This window comes from Brachionichthys hirsutus, chromosome 2 (assembly GCF_040956055.1).
Source record: "Brachionichthys hirsutus isolate HB-005 chromosome 2, CSIRO-AGI_Bhir_v1, whole genome shotgun sequence".
Taxonomy (NCBI): domain Eukaryota; kingdom Metazoa; phylum Chordata; class Actinopteri; order Lophiiformes; family Brachionichthyidae; genus Brachionichthys; species Brachionichthys hirsutus.
Window position 1 is genome coordinate 16890472 of NC_090898.1, and position 18385 is coordinate 16908856.

Here is an 18385-nt window from a genome sequence, read left to right on the forward strand (position 1 = left end):
GCTAACTCGCTCATTAGCCGGTCTTGGTGTGCAGCCGGAGAACATCCTGTACCACAGCCAGGACCAGGACTCCAAGATCATGATCAGTGACTTTGGCCTCTCCAAGATGGTGGACCAAGACATCATGTCCACGGCGTGCGGCACCCCCGGATACGTCGGTAAGGAGCGGGGGCGGGGGCGGGGCCTCGGACCACATCGCCCGATGCTAGTCTAGACGAGCAGGGTTGCGTGACTCTGGATCAGAGGCGTGGCTACGTTTCGGGAACAGGAAGTCGTCAAACATCTTGTCCTCCTCGCAGCTCCTGAGGTTTTGGCCCAGAAGCCTTACAGCAAGGCGGTGGACTGCTGGTCCATCGGGGTCATCGCCTACATCCTGTGAGTACGCCGCGCGCTAGCTGGGATGGAGGGACGCAGATGAGGCGTGGCGCCACCTAGTGGACACCTGGGACCCATAGTAACGCGGGTTTATGTTGCAGACTCTGTGGATACCCTCCTTTTTACGAAGACAGCGAGGCGAGGCTGTTCTCCAAGATCATGAAGGCGCAGTACGAGTTTGACTCGCCCTTCTGGGACGACATTTCTGAGTCGGGTAATTCGTCGGCGCTCGCCGCGGCGGCTTTGTGGCGGCTCGGCGTCCGTCCTCATACGCGTGTTGTCTTCTCATGTGCAGCAAAAGATTTCATTCGTAACATGATGCAGAAGAATCCCAGCATGCGCTACACGCCGGACATCGCTCTCAGACACCCCTGGTGAGTTAGCTTAGCTTAGCTTCAACCTCCTAAAGGTCACCGCTTACGAATCCTGGACGACCCTCGACCTTGAAATAAATTTAGGCTTTGTTTCCTGTGTTTTCCAGGATTATTGGAAAGACGGCTCGGAGCCAAGACATCTATTCTTCCGTCAGCATCCAGATCCAGAAGAACTTTGCCAAGTCCAACTGGAAGGTCAGTCCTCAGTGACGTCCTGGTTCTGATCTAAGCTCATTAGGGACCTGGGTTTAGGGTGGATTAGTGTAACCCGCAGAAATCCTTCCGGATTAAGGATTTAAATACAGAATAGGACATCCTGCGTTGGTGGAATAAACAGCTCAAGTCCGATCTGTCTCGTGTCCACAGCGAGCCTACAACGCCGCCGTGGCCATCAGCCACATGAAGAAGCTGAAGCTGGCCCCGTCAGACCAGGTCCCGAGGCGGGACAGCATCCCGGACATCACCGTGATTGACGTGTCCTCCCCACCAAAGACCCACAAGCAACTCGGTGCAGACACACGTGACCCCAAGGGGGCGGAGACAGATGGGAAAGTGCACGGCACCAATCACATGACCCTGCCCACGAGCAACGTGGAACCCAAAAGCCAGTACCATTCGCTGAAGGCCACTCAGAGTCACTGCGGCTCGCAGCACCCGCCCACGATAGCCGAGCAGGTGAAGCACGTCTACCAATCAGAGCCCGCCAACCTCAACGGGTTTGTACTATCCATCCACACGAGAGAACAAATCTGTTCATTTCAGGAGATGCAATAAGTGTCCATTCAGCCTTCTTAAAGGGCCCAAGTTTAACGTTACTCGCGTTAACGCAGTTCCCCGACTCTGAGACGAAATCTCTGGGACAGTCTCTGGTCCAAACAGCAAACAGCTGCAGGACAGCGTCCCTCATGTCTGTCTCAAACATGCTGCAGGACAGCGTCCCTCATGTCTGTCTCAAACAGATGCTGCAGGACAGCGTCCCTCATTTCTGTCTCAAACAGATGCTGCAGGACAGCGTCCCTCATGTCTGTCTCAAAGAGATGCTGCAGGACAGCGTCCCTCATGTCTGTCTCAAACAGATGCTGCAGGACAGCGTCCCTCATGTCTGTCTCAAACAGATGCTGCAGGACAGCGTCCCTCATGTCTGTCTCAAACAGATGCTGCAGGACAGCGTCCCTCATGTCTGTCTCAAACAGATGCTGCAGGACAGCGTCCCTCATTTCTGTCTCAAACAGATGCTGCAGGACAGCGTCCCTCTTTTCTGTCTCAGATGCTGCAGGACAGCGTCCCTCATTTCTGTCTCAAACAGATGCTGCAGGACAGCGTCCCTCATGTCTGTCTCAAACAGATGCTGTAGGACAGCGTCCCTCATGTCTGTCTCAAAGAGATGCTGCAGGACAGCGTCCCTCATTTCTGTCTCAAACAGATGCTGCAGGACAGCGTCCCTCATGTCTGTCTCAAACAGATGCTGCAGGACAGCGTCCCTCATGTCTGTCTCAAACAGATGCTGCAGGACAGCGTCCCTCATGTCTGTCTCAAACAGATGCTGCAGGACAGCGTCCCTCATGTCTGTCTCAAACAGATGCTGCAGGACAGCGTCCCTCATGTCTGTCTCAAACAGATGCTGCAGGACAGCGTCCCTCATGTCTGTCTCAAACAGATGCTGCAGGACAGCGTCCCTCATTTCTGTCTCAAACAGATGCTGCAGGACAGCGTCCCTCTTTTCTGTCTCAGATGCTGCAGGACAGCGTCCCTCATTTCTGTCTCAAACAGATGCTGCAGGACAGCGTCCCTCATGTCTGTCTCAAACAGATGCTGTAGGACAGCGTCCCTCATGTCTGTCTCAAAGAGATGCTGCAGGACAGCGTCCCTCATGTCTGTCTCAAACAGATGCTGCAGGACAGCGTCCCTCATGTCTGTCTCAAACAGATGCTGCAGGACAGCGTCCCTCATGTCTGTCTCAAACAGATGCTGCAGGACAGCGTCCCTCATGTCTGTCTCAAACAGATGCTGCAGGACAGTGTCCCTCATTTCTGTCTCAAACAGATGCTGCAGGACAGCGTCCCTCATTTCTGTCTCAAACAGATGCTGCAGGACAGCGTCCCTCTTTTCTGTCTCAAGCAGCTCTGTCAGAAACGCCTCTGAAAACCATTGCGTGGATGCGTGCACCCAATGGATCTTGTGCACGTTGGCCCTCTGTGACATCACAGGGGGGAGATTCCAGAGCTAGAACTACTCATGTCCCCTTTCATAACGGAGTAAACGCACCAGGCCTGCGTTCATGTCCCAGTTCAGACTTGAGGCTTGATTTGGTTGTTTTTCTCGTTCCAGGTTCGGTAGGAACCATCGTGGCAGACCGGTGCAGACGGGAGTTTGTTCCGTCATGTGACGTTTACCTGGAAACAAACTTGGTAGGTTCAATAAATCACGGCTGAATGAATACGTAACAGGAACGTCCGTTTAGGGGTTCTCCTCGGTGCGTCTCACCCGGGGTGTCGCTCTGCCCTCTCTCTCTGCAGGTCGCCGTTGTGCTGACTCGGCATTCTGATGGGACCAGACGGTCCAGAACCCACGCCGTCAGTGGAACGTTTCGTTCTGTAAAGAGTGCCTGATGAAGCTTCCCGAAACCACACACACACTGAGATGCTCTTTAACTCGTCTCTCATTCGACCTCTGAGGTCACGGCTTAATGGATCACAGAGAGTTTCATTCATTTCTTTTATTTCTTTTATTTCTTTTATTTCTTTAGCCGCTGCGTGCTGAAGCCGTAATTTTTATTACCTTTATTGCATCTTCTGTTTTATTGACATTTAAAAGTATTTTCTATCTGTAACAAAGAATACTAAAGGAAAGCAAACACATGTTGAAATCATTAAAGATGTAAATACCAGCAGTATAAATGTGTCTTTAAATCTGGACCAACGTCTCTGCTCTTTGTGTCCTAAATAAAACCTGCACACAAGCTGCATCCTTTTATTGATGCGTTTATTGATTCTCTCTCTCCTTGGACAACAACCAGTCAATTGATACTGTTCATTCTCTGCTGCTTATCCAACACAGTATTCCCCGCCACATGGCTCATACCCAATTTCGTGTTTCATTTTAACTCTATTTTATTTATCGCTATTAGAATCAATAACATATTTATGATGACATCTGACTGGCAAGTTGGAAACGTAGCACGTTTAATTCCACTTTCAACCACCAGTGGGCACTAATAAACATTGAACTGGTTAAAATCCACATCCTGTCGACCGACGGACGTGACGACATAAATTCAGACCGTGTTTACTTGCGGTGGCTAAATGATCGACGCACGAATAAAGTTGTTTTGGTCCTATCGTTTGAGTTAAAATCGTTTAATACAACAAGCGGATCAACAAGAATTAAAGATGGCGGATCCTGCGGTGACGTCAGGAGGAGCGCTGAGCGCAGGAGGAGTAAGAGAAGCTGGTTTAACGTCATTTAGCATCACAGCAGGATGTAGCCGAGATGTTTAGCTAGCAAACCTGTTGTAACGTCATTTAGCATCACAGCAGGATGTAGCCGGGATGTTTAGCTAGCAAACCTGTTGTAACGTCATTTAGCATCACAGCAGGATGTAGCCGAGATGTTTAGCTAGCAAACCTGTTGTAACGTCATTTAGCATCACAGCAGGATGTAGCCGGGATGTTTAGCTAGCAAACCTGTTGTGACATCATTTAGCATCACAGCAGGATGTAGCCTAGATGTTTAGCTAGCAAACCTGTTGTGACGTCATTTAGCATCACAGCAGGATGTAGCCGAGATGTTTAGCTAGCAAACCTGTTGTAACGTCATTTAGCATCACGGCAGGATGTAGCCGAGATGTTTAGCTAGCAGACCTGTCTGGGGGAGCAGGCGGAACTTAACCGAACTATGGTCCAGTCTGCTGGACATCGTTTAGGACCATTAGGCTAGTTTATCTCTAAATGCTAACGAGTCCAGTACAATGCGGTGACTATATTATATACAACTTCGTGGCTATATTCCTACACAGCTTTTAAAATACCATCTAGTATTAGTATAATGCTAGCATAATACTGTATATATATTGTTATTGATAATATATGAATCACGTGTTATGACCCATAGATGTTTAATCCGGCTTGCATCCGTAACTTTACACTTTTCTTATGTTAAAATGCGTTTGTCAGCTTTAGTGCATAAAAGAGCGAGACTTTTGTAAAGTTTTAATATTCTCTGATTGTTTCTTTCCGTTTATCCGAATGTCTGGTCTCTAATGTTCACTATGGAGGATTCAAACACTCACCACTGTTTTATCTGCACATTTTCTACTTCCAAAAATTAGTCTGATGTGATCAAAGTTGGAGAATGTTCAAAATGGTTTCTGAAGTTGGGCAGAAAATTGAAAAGGACATTTCTGAAACCCAGTGAGTAGTTTGTCTAATGTATAAATATATAATATATATATAAATGAAAGGGACAATGAATAGTTTTTTCTGTAATTTCGTTCTCCAGTGACAGAATGACCATCCTTGAAAGGTAAATCCATATTTGATGAAGGGCTGGAACTAAATGTGGTTCGTTGTTCTCCGCCTCTGTTTTCAGCGTGGGAGCGGCAGTAAAGCGGCTTCCAGCCCTGCAGAGAACTACTTCCTGTCCCGGCGGCGCACGCTGCAGGTGGTTGTTAGCGCCCTCCTGACGGAGAGCGGCTTCGACAGTGCAGAGAAGGCAGCAGTGGAGACGCTCACGGAGATGATCCAGAGCTGTGAGTGTGAATGAAGTCGACCCTTCACCCCTGCTCCATCAGAGCCCCCCCCCTTTAGGGAATCCGTACCTCCCATTCTGGATTCCCTTGAGACTGGACATTACATCCGGCTCGTCCAGTGATCAGTGGCGTGTGAATGTTTGGGTGAATGTTTGTGTGAATGTTTGGTGTGAACGTTTGGTGTGAATGTTTGGGTGAATGTTTGGTGTGAACGTTTGGTGTGAATGTTTGGTGTGAATGTTTGGTGTGAATGTTTGGTGTGAATGTTTGGTGTGAATGTTTGGTGTGAATGTTTGGGTGAATGTTTGGTGTGAACGTTTGGTGTGAATGTTTGGTGTGAATGTTTGGTGTGAATGTTTGGTGTGAATGTTTGTGTGAATGTTTGGTGTGAATGTTTGGGTGAATGTTTGGTGTGAATGTTTGGTGTGAATGTTTGGTGTGAATGTTTGGTGTGAATGTTTGGTGTGAATGTTTGGTGTGAATGTTTGTGTGAATGTTTGTGTGAATGTTTGGTGTGAATGTTTGGGTGAATGTTTGGTGTGAATGTTTGTGTGAATGTTTGGTGTGAATGTTTGGGTGAATGTTTGGTGTGAATGTTTGGTGTGAATGTTTGTGTGAATGTTTGGTGTGAATGTTTGGGTGAATGTTTGGTGTGAATGTTTGGGTGAATGTTTGGTGTGAATGTTTGTGTGAATGTTTGGTGTGAATGTTTGTGTGAATGTTTGGTGTGAATGTTTGGTGTGAATGTTTGGTGTGAATGTTTGGGTGAATGTTTGGTGTGAATGTTTGGTGTGAATGTTTGGTGTGAATGTTTGGGTGAATGTTTGTGTGAATGTTTGGTGTGAATGTTTGGTGTGAATGTTTGGTGTGAATGTTTGGGTGAATGTTTGGTGTGAACGTTTGGTGTGAACGTTTGGTGTGAATGTTTGGTGTGAATGTTTGTGTGAATGTTTGGTGTGAATGTTTGGTGTGAATGTTTGGTGTGAATGTTTGGGTGAATGTTTGGTGTGAATGTTTGGTGTGAATGTTTGGTGTGAATGTTTGGTGTGAATGTTTGGGTGAATGTGAAGCCGGTGGAGAAGCGTAGCTCGAGCTGTGACCAATTAACGTCATCAACCCAGAATGCATTGCACACGCAAAAACGTGGCGGCCACCATGTGTCAATAGATGTTGTAAACAAAATGGAAGTCGAGCCCGTTTCTCTGCTCTCTTCCAGTTCTAACTGAAACGGGACGCTGTGCTAAAGCTTACTGTGAACACACGGCGAGGAGCGTCCCGACGCTGTCGGACGCCGTCATCAGCCTGGTTGAGATGGGTGAGGATGGGGACGGGGACGGGGCGGGGCGGGACGGGACGGCCGGGGGACACCATTCAGCCTGTTTGTGTTACCGCAGGGTTCAACGCCGACACGCTACCCGCGTACGCCAAGAGGTCACAGAGGATGGTCATAACGGCCCGTGAGTGTCGCTCGCCACGCCCAGCAGAATCACCTTCACGCTGTGGATCTCCATCTTTTCCCTCTGTCTGAATTTCAGCTCCGGTGACGAACCCCCCCGTGACCCCCAAGGCGCTGTCAGCCGGACAGAAGCGCACGCATCCGCCTTACATCCCCAGCCACTTCCCAGAATTCCCTGACCCGCACACCTACATCAAGACACCCGTGAGTCACGGCGTTCCCGGCGTTCCCTTCGCTAATCTTTCACCGGCATGATGTGAAGGCGATTGATCAAACGGGTCTCCATAATCCCAGACGTTCAGAGAGCCGGTGTCGGACTACCAGGTGGTCCGGGAGAAGGCCGCCAGCCAGAGGAGGGACGTGGAGCGAGCGCTGACCCGCTTCATGGCCAAGACCGGAGAGACCCAGAGCCTCTTCAAAGACGACGTCTCGGCCTTCCCCTGTGGGTGTCTGGCTCTGGCTGTGGCTCTGGTTCTGGTTCTGGTGGACGTGTTCTGACCGGCGCCGTGTTCTCGCCTCAGTGATCGCAGCGCGGCCCAGCTCCATCCCGTACCTCGGCGCCCTCCTGCCGTCCGAGCTGGAGCTGCAGACCCTGGAGGAGACGGACTCGTCGGAGCAGGACGACCAGACGGACGGCGAGACCGCCGCAGGGAACGCCATCGCTGTGAGTCTTCCTGCCCCCCCTTCATGCTCCACGCCGTCGGTGCGTTCGGCCCAGAACACGTGACTGTCCACTGGAACCAGAACTCCCAGGACGTGGTCCGAGTCCAGACTTGACTCCAGCTTAATAAATGGAGCGGCGTTGAATAGAAAGATGTCAACGTATTGATCGGATCGGCTGACCCCCTTCTTGTCCTTCAGGACGACCCGGGAGCCGACAAAGAGAACCCGCTGCTCGCTCCCGGCGGCGCCGTTCCCTCCGTGAAGGCCAGCGAGGACGTGATCGACAACCCGTACCTCCGACCGGTCAAGAAGCCCAAAGTGAGGCGGAAGAAATGACTCGGCAGCAGTGAGCCGTCAGACTTTAGTGTTTGCCCCCCCCCCGGCTGAGGAGCACCGCCGGCGTCAGGACCCCGGGACCAGGACTCATGTGAACCCTCGATGGTCGTTGTGAATAAAGAAAAGTTTCTGTTTTTTACATTCATAAACATCGTGGTGTCAGAGGTCGTTGACCCAGCAGAAGGAGGGTCTGGTGTCAGAGGTCGTTGACCCAGCAGACGGAGGGTCTGGTGTCAGAGGTCGTTGACCCAGCAGACGGAGGGTCGTGGTGTCAGAGGTCGTTGACCCAGCAGACGGAGGGTCGTGGTGTCAGAGGTCGTTGACCCAGCAGACGGAGGGTCGTGGTGTCAGAGGTCGTTGACCCAGCAGAAGGAGGTGCCGTGGTGTCAGAGGTCGTTGACCCAGCAGACGGAGGGTTAATGGTACAGACTCAGGTACGCCACTTTGCTCCTGTGCTTCAGGAAGGCCTCGTCAGTCTGCAGCTGGACACAACACAGCACGACTCACTAGAGCAGCACGACTCACTAGAGCGGCACGACTCACTGGAGCGGCACGACTCACTAGAGCACGACTCACTGGAGCAGCACGACTCTAGAGCAGCACGACTCACTAGAGCGGCACGACTCACTAGAGCAGCACGACTCACTAGAGCACGACTCACTAGAGCACGACTCACTAGAGCAGCACGACTCTAGAGCAGCACGACTCACTAGAGCGGCACGACTCACTAGAGCAGCACGACTCTAGAGCAGCACGACTCACTAGAGCGGCACGACTCACTAGAGCAGCACGACTCACTAGAGCAGCACGACTCTAGAGCAGCACGACTCTAGAGCGGCACGACTCACTAGAGCGGCACGACTCACTAGAGCAGCACGACTCACTAGAGCAGCACGACTCACTAGAGCGGCACGACTCTAGAGCGGCACGACTCACTAGAGCACGACTCACTAGAGCAGCACGACTCACTAGAGCACGACTCACTAGAGCAGCACGACTCACTAGAGCACGACTCACTAGAGCACGACTCACTAGAGCAGCACGACTCTAGAGCAGCACGACTCACTAGAGCGGCACGACTCACTAGAGCAGCACGACTCACTAGAGCAGCACGACTCACTAGAGCAGCACGACTCACTAGAGCAGCACGACTCACTAGAGCGTAACCAAGTTCATGCGTGTAAAAGTACACACACGTGAAAACGCGCGTTTATTGCGATTAATCTCGTAAACATTCAGATTATTTGACACCTTCATAAATATAACTACAAGCTTTTACTACCGGCGGACCTTGTGGTTGTCATAGCAACCGGGGCCAACAAGCGGCAACACCTGCCGGTTCCCGAGCCGGTCCGGAAACAGCTTCCTGTCCTGATCGGTACCGAAAGAGACTCTCCGCCCAGAAGCTGCTGCCATTCTGGAAACGAGTCAAGGACGGAAGCACGGATCCAATTAGCATACTTAGCTCCGCCTCCGCGTCCTTGCGTTGAGTTGCTGTAACTACGACGGCACTTCCGGGTCAGTGATGACGTTTACCCGCGCGTTGCAGCAAACAAACATTTCAGATGATGGATATTTTCATTTTTATTTTGACACTGTAAACGTCAGAGGACGTAGAGGAGGAAGTAGAGGAGGAAGCAGAGGAGGAAGCAGAGGAGGAAGCAGAGGAGGAAGCAGAGGCTCTGTCATTAAAGGAACTTTAATCATTGAGATAAATAAATTACTTTGGATTGATCCGCAGCAGACGCGCCCGCGTCGGCGCCGGTTCTGCTCAGAGAAATCGTCTTTCAGACGCTGAACATCAACGAGGACACCTGTGGTAGGGTTCAAGAAGGAGGGACGCCCCAGCCCCGCCCCAGCGCCGCCCCCAGCCCCGCCCCCGTCTGGCGCAGCAGCGCTTCACTCCGTCTGAGGCACTGAAATGGCGGCTCCTTTGGGGTCATCGAAGCGATCCATGGTGTTTAGCTGCAGGATCATGTGCAGCCCAAAGACCAGGACCAGGAGCAGCAGCAGCGAGGTCAGCAGCGCCATCCAGACCCCCGGCGTGAAGAACCCGGCGCAGTCGCTGGCGTAGGAGAACCGCGTCCCGTTGTCCAAGCCGAAGCCCTGAATCTGCGTTGAAACGTAGGAAACACAATGAAGACGAGCCCAACGGGACCAAACGCCCCCCCCCCCCCCGGGGTTCTGCCGGAGCCGCACCTGGAAGTCCGTGAACTCAAGCCTCCATTCGGAGGAGTTCTGGGCGGAGCCGCTTGGCACGAGCAGAGCGTCCCGGAAGCTGGTGACGGACTCGCAGTGGAAGGAATACTCTGCCGGAGCGTAGATGCCCCGCCCCCCACTGAACGTCACGGCGTCACCGTTGGTCTGCAGCTGCACCGTGTCCAGCGTGAACCAGCGGCGTCCGGAAACCGGATAAAACCGCTGAGTCATGTCAAAACTGGGAAGAGAAACGGAGCGGGAAACGGGCTGGAGCAGCGGCGAGGAACGGCAACACGAATCACCCCCAACGAATCACCCCCAGAGAGCAGATCAATAACGAATCACCCCCAGAGAGCAGATCAATAACGAATCACCCCCAGAGAGCAGATCAATACAACGAATCACCCCCAGAGAGCAGATCAATAACGAATCACCCCCAGAGAGCAGATCAATACAACGAATCACCCCCAGAGAGCAGATCAATAACGAATCACCCCCAGAGAGCAGATCAATACAACGAATCACCCCCAGAGAGCAGATCAATACAACGAATCACCCCCAGAGAGCAGATCAATAACGAATCACCCCCAGAGAGCAGATCAATAACGAATCACCCCCAGAGAGCAGATCAATAACGAATCACCCCCAGAGAGCAGATCAATACAACGAATCACCCCCAGAGAGCAGATCAATAACGAATCACCCCCAGAGAGCAGATCAATACAACGAATCACCCCCAGAGAGCAGATCAATACAACGAATCACCCCCAGAGAGCAGATCAATAACGAATCACCTGAGCAGGTAGCCGGAGGCGTAGTTGAGGACCAGCCTGGAGCGAGAGAGGAGCATTGATTGATTATTGATTATCCTTCCGATCACTGGAGCGAGGCTCCCGGCGCCGCCGCCTCACCGCGAGCGCGTCCCGTTGCACACGGACCCGTCCAGAGACGCCGTTTGGTTCCGGAGGTCGATCCACGGCGCCGCCCTGGAGGGGCTGACGGCGAGGCGCCGAGCCCAGAGCATGATGCAGGAGTTATAGGTGATGGGGGGCCTGTCTTCTGATTGGTCCAGCTGAAGCAGAGCCCGCCCCCCGGGGCGGCGAGGCACCGAGGCCTCTGGGATCACCTGCAGAGATGAAAGGTCGTTTCTACGCAGCGGCGGACGGAACCGTTAGAGACCAGAACCCTTTGATGTTACCCGTGACGGCCGGAGTCCGGTGAGAACCGCGGAGAACGGGAGACCCTTCAGCGCCGCGGCCCGCAGAACCTCGCCAATAATCACGTCTGTGGAGAACCACACACTCAGTTACACAAGCCACGCCCACATTCCTGAGGATCTATTTATAGCACGACCAGAAACGGAAACAGAAACCGTTACCGTTGGCGTGCAGGACTTCCCCGAGAGACGTCTGAGCCCTAAAAAAACAAATCCGGTTTAGAACTTTAATCCGGTTCAGCGTCCAGACAGCAGAACTTTAATCCGGTTCATCGTCCCGACAGCAGAACTTTAATCCGGTTCATCGTCCAGACAGCAGAACTTTAATCCGGTTCAGCTTCCCGACAGCAGAACTTTAATCCGGTTCAGCTTCCCGACAGCAGAACTTTAATCCGGTTCAGCTTCCCGACAGCAGAACTTTAATCCGGTTCAGCTTCCCGACAGCAGAACTTTAATCCGGTTCAGCTTCCCGACAGAACTCACCCGGCGCCGTACGGGAGACCGACGAGCAGCAGGTTGCTGACGGACGCGTTGAGGGCGAGGCGCGACAGAGCGGCGGCGTCGACGCGCACAGGCGGGACGCCGAGCGTCTCCTGCAGCAGCGACGGGACGGAGGCGGAGCCTGACCACGCCAGCGACGGCAGCGTCACAGACGAGGAAGAGGAGCGCAGGGCAGCCTGAGGAAGAGCGGGGTTAAAGAAACACCAAAAACCCGCCGGTTCAGTTCTGAGAGCCTACCTGGAGGTTCTGAAAGGCGCCGCCCTGCTGGTCTCCGTACACGCCCCCGAAGACGGTGAAGTCATCTTTACTCAACTGAATACAAAATAACAAGGAGAGGAATACCGGGAACACCGGGAATACCGGGAACACCGCCGGGACGGGGAAGCATTTACCGTCGCCCCCCCCCCCCCCCCCCAGTGCAAATATAACCGCGTCTCAATGGCTGACCTTGTCCTGCAGAAACAGTAGCACAGTGTGGGGGGCGGAGCCAAAGGCAGAGTGCAGGTAGGCAGCCAGCTGGTCATGTGACGTAATGTGACCCGCTGCAGGTGAGGCAGGTGGAAGGCTGCAAACAGGAAGGGGGACCCCGAGTCAGGACCAAGTCTCCAGGTCGACTTGTACTGTGATACACGCTACTGTTAGACTGTACTTGTACTGTAATACACGCTACTGTGTGACTGTACTAGTACTGTAATACATGCTACTGTGTGACTGTACTAGTACTGTAATACATGCTACTGTTAGACTGTACTTGTACTGTAATACACGCTACTGTGTGACTGTACTTGTACTGTAATACATGCTACTGTGTGACTGTACTTGTACTGTAATACATGCTACTGTTAGACTGTACTTGTACTGTAATACATGCTACTGTTAGACTGTACTTGTACTGTAATACATGCTACTGTTAGACTGTACATGTACTGTAATACACGCTACTGTTAGACTGTACTTGTACTGTAATACATGCTACTGTGTGACTGTACATGTACTGTAATACACGCTACTGTTAGACTGTACTTGTACTGTAATACATGCTACTGTTAGACTGTACATGTACTGTAATACATGCTACTGTTAGACTGTACTTGTACTGTAATACACGCTACTGTGTGACTGTACATGTACTGTAATACACGCTACTGTTAGACTGTACTTGTACTGTAATACATGCTACTGTTAGACTGTACATGTACTGTAATACACGCTACTGTTAGACTGTACATGTACTGTAATACACGCTACTGTTAGACTGTACTTGTACTGTAATACAAGCTACTGTGTGACTGTACTTGTACTGTAATACATGCTACTGTGTGACTGTACATGTACTGTAATACACACTACTGTGTGACTGTACTTGTACTGTAATACACGCTACTGTGTGACTGTACTTGTACTGTAATACACGCTACTGTGTGACTGTACTTGTACTGTAATACATGCTACTGTGTGACTGTACATGTACTGTAATACACGCTACTGTTAGACTGTACATGTACTGTAATACATGCTACTGTTAGACTGTACATGTACTGTAATACAAGCTACTGTGTGACTGTACATGTACTGTAATACACGCTACTGTTAGACTGTACATGTACTGTAATACACGCTACTGTTAGACTGTACTTGTACTGTAATACATGCTACTGTTAGACTGTACTTGTACTGTAATACATGCTACTGTGTGACTGTACATGTACTGTAATACACGCTACTGTGTGACTGTACTTGTACTGTAATACACGCTACTGTGTGACTGTACTTGTACTGTAATACACGCTACTGTGTGACTGTAATACATGCTACTGTGTGACTGTACATGTACTGTAATACACGCTACCGTTAGACTGTACATGTACTGTAATACACGCTACTGTTAGACTGTACATGTACTGTAATACACGCTACTGTTAGACTGTACATGTACTGTAATACAAGCTACTGTGTGACTGTACATGTACTGTAATACACGCTACTGTGTGACTGTACTTGTACTGTAATACACGCTACTGTGTGACTGTACTTGTACTGTAATACACGCTACTGTGTGACTGTACTTGTACTGTAATACACGCTACTGTGTGACTGCACTTGTACGGTAATACATGCTACTGTGTGACTGTACTTGTACTGTAATACATGCTACTGTGTGACTGTACTTGTACTGTAATACACGCTACTGTTAGACTGTACATGTACTGTAATACACGCTACTGTGTGACTGTACTTGTACTGTAATACATGCTATTGTGTGACTGTACTTGTACTGAAATACATGCTACTGTGTGACTGTACTTGTACTGTAATACACGCTACTGTGTGACTGTACATGTACTGTAATACACGCTACTGTTAGACTGTACTTGTACTGTAATACACGCTACTGTGTGACTGTACTTGTACTGTAATACACGCTACTGTGTGACTGTACTAGTACTGTAATACACGCTACTGTTTGACTGTACTTGTACTGTAATACACGCTACTGTGTGTACTGTAATACATGCTACTGTTTACTGTACTTGTACTGTAATACACGCTACTGTGTGACTGTACTTGTACTGTAATACACGCTACTGTTTACTGTACTTGTACTGTAATACATGCTACTGTTTACTGTACTTGTACTCTAATATTCTATCTAATACATATATTCATGACCAGGCCATTAACATTTGAACAGCGTCATAATGACGGAAGTAGATCCGGCTAGATTAGCATATGGCTGTTCTGCGTGGCTGATTGAAGATCAATACTTACCCTTAAAAACACAAACGTCGTATTTTGTTTTTAGCTGCTAGCTAGGTCGACCGACAACAGCAGTAGGAGCGAGCTAGCAGCAAGTGCTAGCAACAGCCCGCGAACAGCTGGCGCCTGTTAAAGTGAGTCTAAGGTGACGCAGTAATAGTGCGACAAAGAACAATACCGTCCACTGGACCACATCAGAACCGGAACCTGCGCGGTGCCGCTCCCTGGAGCCACGAAGGCGAGGAAAAACACGGTAAAAACGGTGGATCTCTTCGGACTCCCGCACCTTGGTCCTGCCATTCTCGCTTCCGTAAAACTCTGCCCACGTGACGCCGACCAGCTGACAGTCACGTGAAGTCACGCGGCTGTCAGCACTTCCTGTTTCTCTCATTCGGGCCGCACTGCCGCTTCTCATCGGATCCCACTACGGTGAAGGCATGGCCCGCCCCCTTCTGTTTGTTGCGTTGATTGATGGGATTGGTTGAATTTCTTATAGGGGCGGTCCCTGGTGGGAGTCAGGATCAGCGAAACAAACGGCGAGTAGTGCGGCTCTCCGCGTCACCATAGTAGGGGAAATAAACGCTCTGCCCTGCCCGGCTCTCCGCGTCGCCATAGTAGGGAAAATAAACGCTCTGCCCTGCCCGGCTCTCCGCGTCGCCATAGTAGGGCAAATAAACGCTCTGCCCTGCCCGGCTCTCCGCGTCGCCATAGTAGGGGAAATAAACGCTCTGCCCTGCCCGGCTCTCCGCGTCGCCATAGTAGGGGAAATAAACGCTCTGCCCTGCCCGGCTCTCCGCGTCGCCATAGTAGGGGAAATAAACGCTCTGCCCTGCCCGGCTCTCCGCGTCGCCATAGTAGGGAAAATAAACGCTCTGCCCTGCCCGGCTCTCCGCGTCGCCATAGTAGGGCAAATAAACGCTCTGCCCTGCCCGGCTCTCCGCGTCGCCATAGTAGGGCAAATAAACGCTCTGCCCTGCCCGGCTCTCCGCGTCGCCATAGTAGGGGAAATAAACGCGTTGCAGCTCCGCACTAGTTTAACGATCCGCTTCTATGACGACGTTGTATCGATCAGTTTAGCGCTAATTGTCGTCAGCTGCCCCGTAAAACACTAAAACGTCATGAACAGACTCGTGACGTCAGCGGGAATCCGCGGACAGGTGGACAGGTAGCTGTCCTTGGTGCTGAAGCGCGCCCCCCCCCATTCATGAACGACCCTTCAGGCCTTTGGCCACAGCAACTCCCATCCGCGGAGGGATACCGCTGCCTGCGCCGCGCCTCCAACAGGAAACGCGCACGGACCGACGCGCTGAAGCCTTCTCACAGTCCACGTGACAGCCTGGAGGACGCGCACTATTTGCTGACGCGCACTCGCCGTGTTCTGGAGCGCTCCGCGACCGGGGCCATCTTCGGTCGTCCTCGGCGGCAGCAGACTCCTCCCGGTCCATCAGTAGTAGTTCGGATCGAACGGGCCGCTGATCGATTTTGGGCGGAGCCGGAGCCGGATTCGTGGTTTCTTCCATCTCCTGGCGCAGAGGCGGCGATCCAACATGGATGAGGAATATGACGTGATCGTCCTGGGCACCGGACTCACGGTGAGCGCGTCCGAGCCCGGTCGCCATTTAAAGCGGGCTGCGAACCCAACCGGTCCGAGCCTCCCGCGCGTCCGCGTTCCTCCGCAGCAGCGGAAAACGGGGACGCGCGGCCTTTGAAGCGACACGACACGCGCTTCCTTGTGCGTGTCATGAAGCAAACAAAGCCGCGGCGCCGGGCGGAACCCACGGTGTCGCGCGTCGCGCGTCGCGGGTCGCGGTCCCGTTCGCGTGGACAGGCCTCCATCCCGAGCGCGTGCTTTTTACACGCACGGCTCCCCCCGTCACACCCAGTGCGGCAGAAACCCGATTCATGGTTTTAATGCGGATTAAAAGTCCATTTCTAGAAGCCTTTTGTCCACGCGTGGATATGATTCATAATTTGTGACGTCATCGTATTTTTATAAGAATGGACAAGTAGGAATAATAAAACGGTCAAAATAAAGAAAGGGGCGATCCGCGCATGCGTGCAGCGTTCCTCCCGCCCTCCCTGCAGCCTGAGACCGAGCCCCCCCCTCATGGCTCCGAGCACCCACCCCCACGGGTCCGCCCCCCCCCCCCCCGCGGGTCCGAGCCCCCCCTCATGGCTCCCTTCTGAACTGTCCCCCTTGCAGGAGTGCATTCTGTCCGGGATCATGTCTGTGAACGGGAAGAAGGTTCTGCACATGGACCGGAACCCGTACTACGGGGGCGAGAGCTCCTCCATCACCCCCCTGGAGGAGGTACCGGCTCCGGATCGATACACTCGATCGGTTTCCTACGTCTCGTTTTCCCTCGGCGTCCAGGATGACCGTTCTCTTTTGTCCACAGCTGTACAAACGCTTCGACCTTCCGGACGCTCCGCCCGAGTCCATGGGCCGAGGCAGGGATTGGAACGTCGACCTCGTCCCCAAGTTCCTCATGGCCAACGGTGGGAAGCACGCCGGCGGTTTGTGTCAAGTGTGCCGCTCTGTCACGGCGCCGTCGGGCTGAACGCCGTAACGCTCCGTCGGGCTGAACGCCGTAACGCTCTGTCACGGCGCCGTCGGGCTGAACGCCGTAACGCTCCGTCGGGCTGAACGCCGTAACGCTCTGTCACGGCGCCGTCGGGCTGAACGCCGTAACGCTCCGTCGGGCTGAACGCCGTAACGCTCCGTCGGGCTGGACGCCGTAACGCTCTGTCACGGCGCCGTCGGGCTGAACGCCGTAACGCTCCGTCGGGCTGGACGCCGTAACGCTCTGTCACGGCGCCGTCGGGCTGGGCGCCGTAACGCTCCGTCGGGCTGAACGCCGTAACGCTCCGTCGGGCTGGACGCCGTAACGCTCTGTCACGGCGCCGTCGGGCTGGACGCCGTAACGCTCTGTCACGGCGCCGTCGGGCTGAACGCCGTAACGCGTTTGTCTGAACGTTACAGGCCAGCTGGTGAAGATGCTGCTCTACACAGAGGTCACGCGTTACCTGGACTTCAAGGTCGTGGAGGGAAGCTTCGTCTACAAAGCAGGGAAGATCTACAAGGTGCCGTCCACGGAGACCGAGGCCTTGGCGTCCAGTAAGCGTCCCCTCAGAACCAGCGTCCCCTCAGAACCAAGGTGTCCCCTCAGAACCCGAGCGTCCCCTCAGAACCAGAGCGTCCCCTCAGAACCAGAGCGTCCCCTCAGAACCAGAGCGTCCCCTCAGAACCAGAGCGTCCCCTCAGAACCAGAGCGTCCCCTTAGAACCAGAGCGTCCCCTCAGAACCCGAGCGTCCCAACCCTCCGCCGTTACCTGAACAGGAAGTCTTTGTCTCAACCTCCAGATCTGATGGGAATGTTCGAGAAGCGTCGGTTCCGGAAGTTTTTAATCTTCGTGGCCAACTTTGACGAGAATGACCCCAAGACCTTGGAGGGCGTGGACCCCAAAACCACCTTGATGAGGGAAGTTTACAAGAAGTTTGACCTGGGCCAGGACATCATCGACTTCACCGGCCACGCCCTGGCCCTCTACAGGACGGACGAGTGAGGACCGGACGGTGTCCGGGACAGACCCGGGAGTTTCCTGGTTCATCTTGTCCCGTTCCCTCCCGCAGGTACCTGGACAGTCCCTGTCTGGAGACCATCCACCGCATCAAGCTGTACAGCGAGTCTCTGGCCCGCTACGGGAAGAGCCCCTACCTGTACCCCCTGTACGGCCTGGGGGAGCTGCCGCAGGGCTTC

General features: G+C 52.6%; 4 protein-coding genes across 4 annotated transcripts in view; 3 read left to right on the forward strand and 1 right to left on the reverse strand.

Moving 5' to 3' along the window:
* The window catches only part of camk1gb (calcium/calmodulin-dependent protein kinase IGb), a 4003-nt gene extending 868 nt beyond the window's left edge, over positions 1 to 3135 (forward strand). The window contains exons 5-11 of the mRNA XM_068745070.1: positions 35 to 158; positions 300 to 375; positions 477 to 589; positions 671 to 749; positions 857 to 944; positions 1116 to 1465; positions 3078 to 3135. Of these exons, the coding sequence (XP_068601171.1) occupies positions 35 to 158; positions 300 to 375; positions 477 to 589; positions 671 to 749; positions 857 to 944; positions 1116 to 1465; positions 3078 to 3135 (888 nt within the window). The remainder of the gene's footprint in view (positions 1 to 34; positions 159 to 299; positions 376 to 476; positions 590 to 670; positions 750 to 856; positions 945 to 1115; positions 1466 to 3077) is intronic.
* Positions 3136 to 4041: 906 nt separating this feature from the next.
* taf8 (TAF8 RNA polymerase II, TATA box binding protein (TBP)-associated factor) lies at positions 4042 to 8054 on the forward strand. Its single transcript, XM_068750795.1, has 8 exons — positions 4042 to 4186; positions 5337 to 5496; positions 6713 to 6811; positions 6891 to 6953; positions 7032 to 7156; positions 7247 to 7394; positions 7474 to 7616; positions 7814 to 8054. The coding sequence occupies exons 1-8, from the start codon at positions 4139 to 4141 to the stop codon at positions 7949 to 7951; spliced, it is 924 nt and encodes a 307-aa protein (XP_068606896.1). The 5' UTR covers positions 4042 to 4138; the 3' UTR covers positions 7952 to 8054.
* Positions 8055 to 9511: 1457 nt separating this feature from the next.
* atp6ap1b (ATPase H+ transporting accessory protein 1b) lies at positions 9512 to 14953 on the reverse strand. Its single transcript, XM_068747716.1, has 10 exons — positions 14803 to 14953; positions 12315 to 12432; positions 12105 to 12179; positions 11850 to 12043; positions 11529 to 11566; positions 11349 to 11434; positions 11062 to 11276; positions 10945 to 10980; positions 10151 to 10388; positions 9512 to 10063 (listed from the first exon to the last, which is right to left on the reverse strand). Exons 1-10 carry the CDS (start codon positions 14922 to 14924, stop codon positions 9851 to 9853), a joined length of 1335 nt encoding a protein of 444 aa, XP_068603817.1. The 5' UTR covers positions 14925 to 14953; the 3' UTR covers positions 9512 to 9850.
* A 1139-nt stretch (positions 14954 to 16092) lies between these two features.
* The window catches only part of gdi1 (GDP dissociation inhibitor 1), a 2906-nt gene continuing 613 nt past the window's right edge, over positions 16093 to 18385 (forward strand). Inside the window, exons 1-6 of the mRNA XM_068743199.1 lie at positions 16093 to 16216; positions 16828 to 16935; positions 17024 to 17123; positions 17608 to 17742; positions 17989 to 18187; positions 18259 to 18380. Coding sequence (XP_068599300.1) covers positions 16172 to 16216; positions 16828 to 16935; positions 17024 to 17123; positions 17608 to 17742; positions 17989 to 18187; positions 18259 to 18380 — 709 coding nt within the window. The 5' untranslated portion in view covers positions 16093 to 16171. The remainder of the gene's footprint in view (positions 16217 to 16827; positions 16936 to 17023; positions 17124 to 17607; positions 17743 to 17988; positions 18188 to 18258; positions 18381 to 18385) is intronic.

Bases quoted from the DNA above. Each gene is read 5' to 3' on its own strand.
- atp6ap1b (XM_068747716.1), bottom strand. From the start codon at position 14,924: ATGGCAGGACCAAGGTGCGGGAGTCCGAAGAGATCCACCGTTTTTACC. The intron at 11,567-11,849 runs GTGAGTTCTGTC...TTGTTTTTTTAG, and splicing joins GGTCTCCCGTACGGCGCCGG to GGCTCAGACGTCTCTCGGGG. The intron at 10,064-10,150 runs GTGCGGCTCCGG...GTTTCAACGCAG, and splicing joins TTGAGTTCACGGACTTCCAG to ATTCAGGGCTTCGGCTTGGA.
- taf8 (XM_068750795.1), top strand. From the start codon at position 4,139: ATGGCGGATCCTGCGGTGACGTCAGGAGGAGCGCTGAGCGCAGGAGGA. The intron at 6,954-7,031 runs GTGAGTGTCGCT...TCTGAATTTCAG, and splicing joins GAGGATGGTCATAACGGCCC to CTCCGGTGACGAACCCCCCC. The intron at 7,157-7,246 runs GTGAGTCACGGC...CCATAATCCCAG, and splicing joins ACACCTACATCAAGACACCC to ACGTTCAGAGAGCCGGTGTC.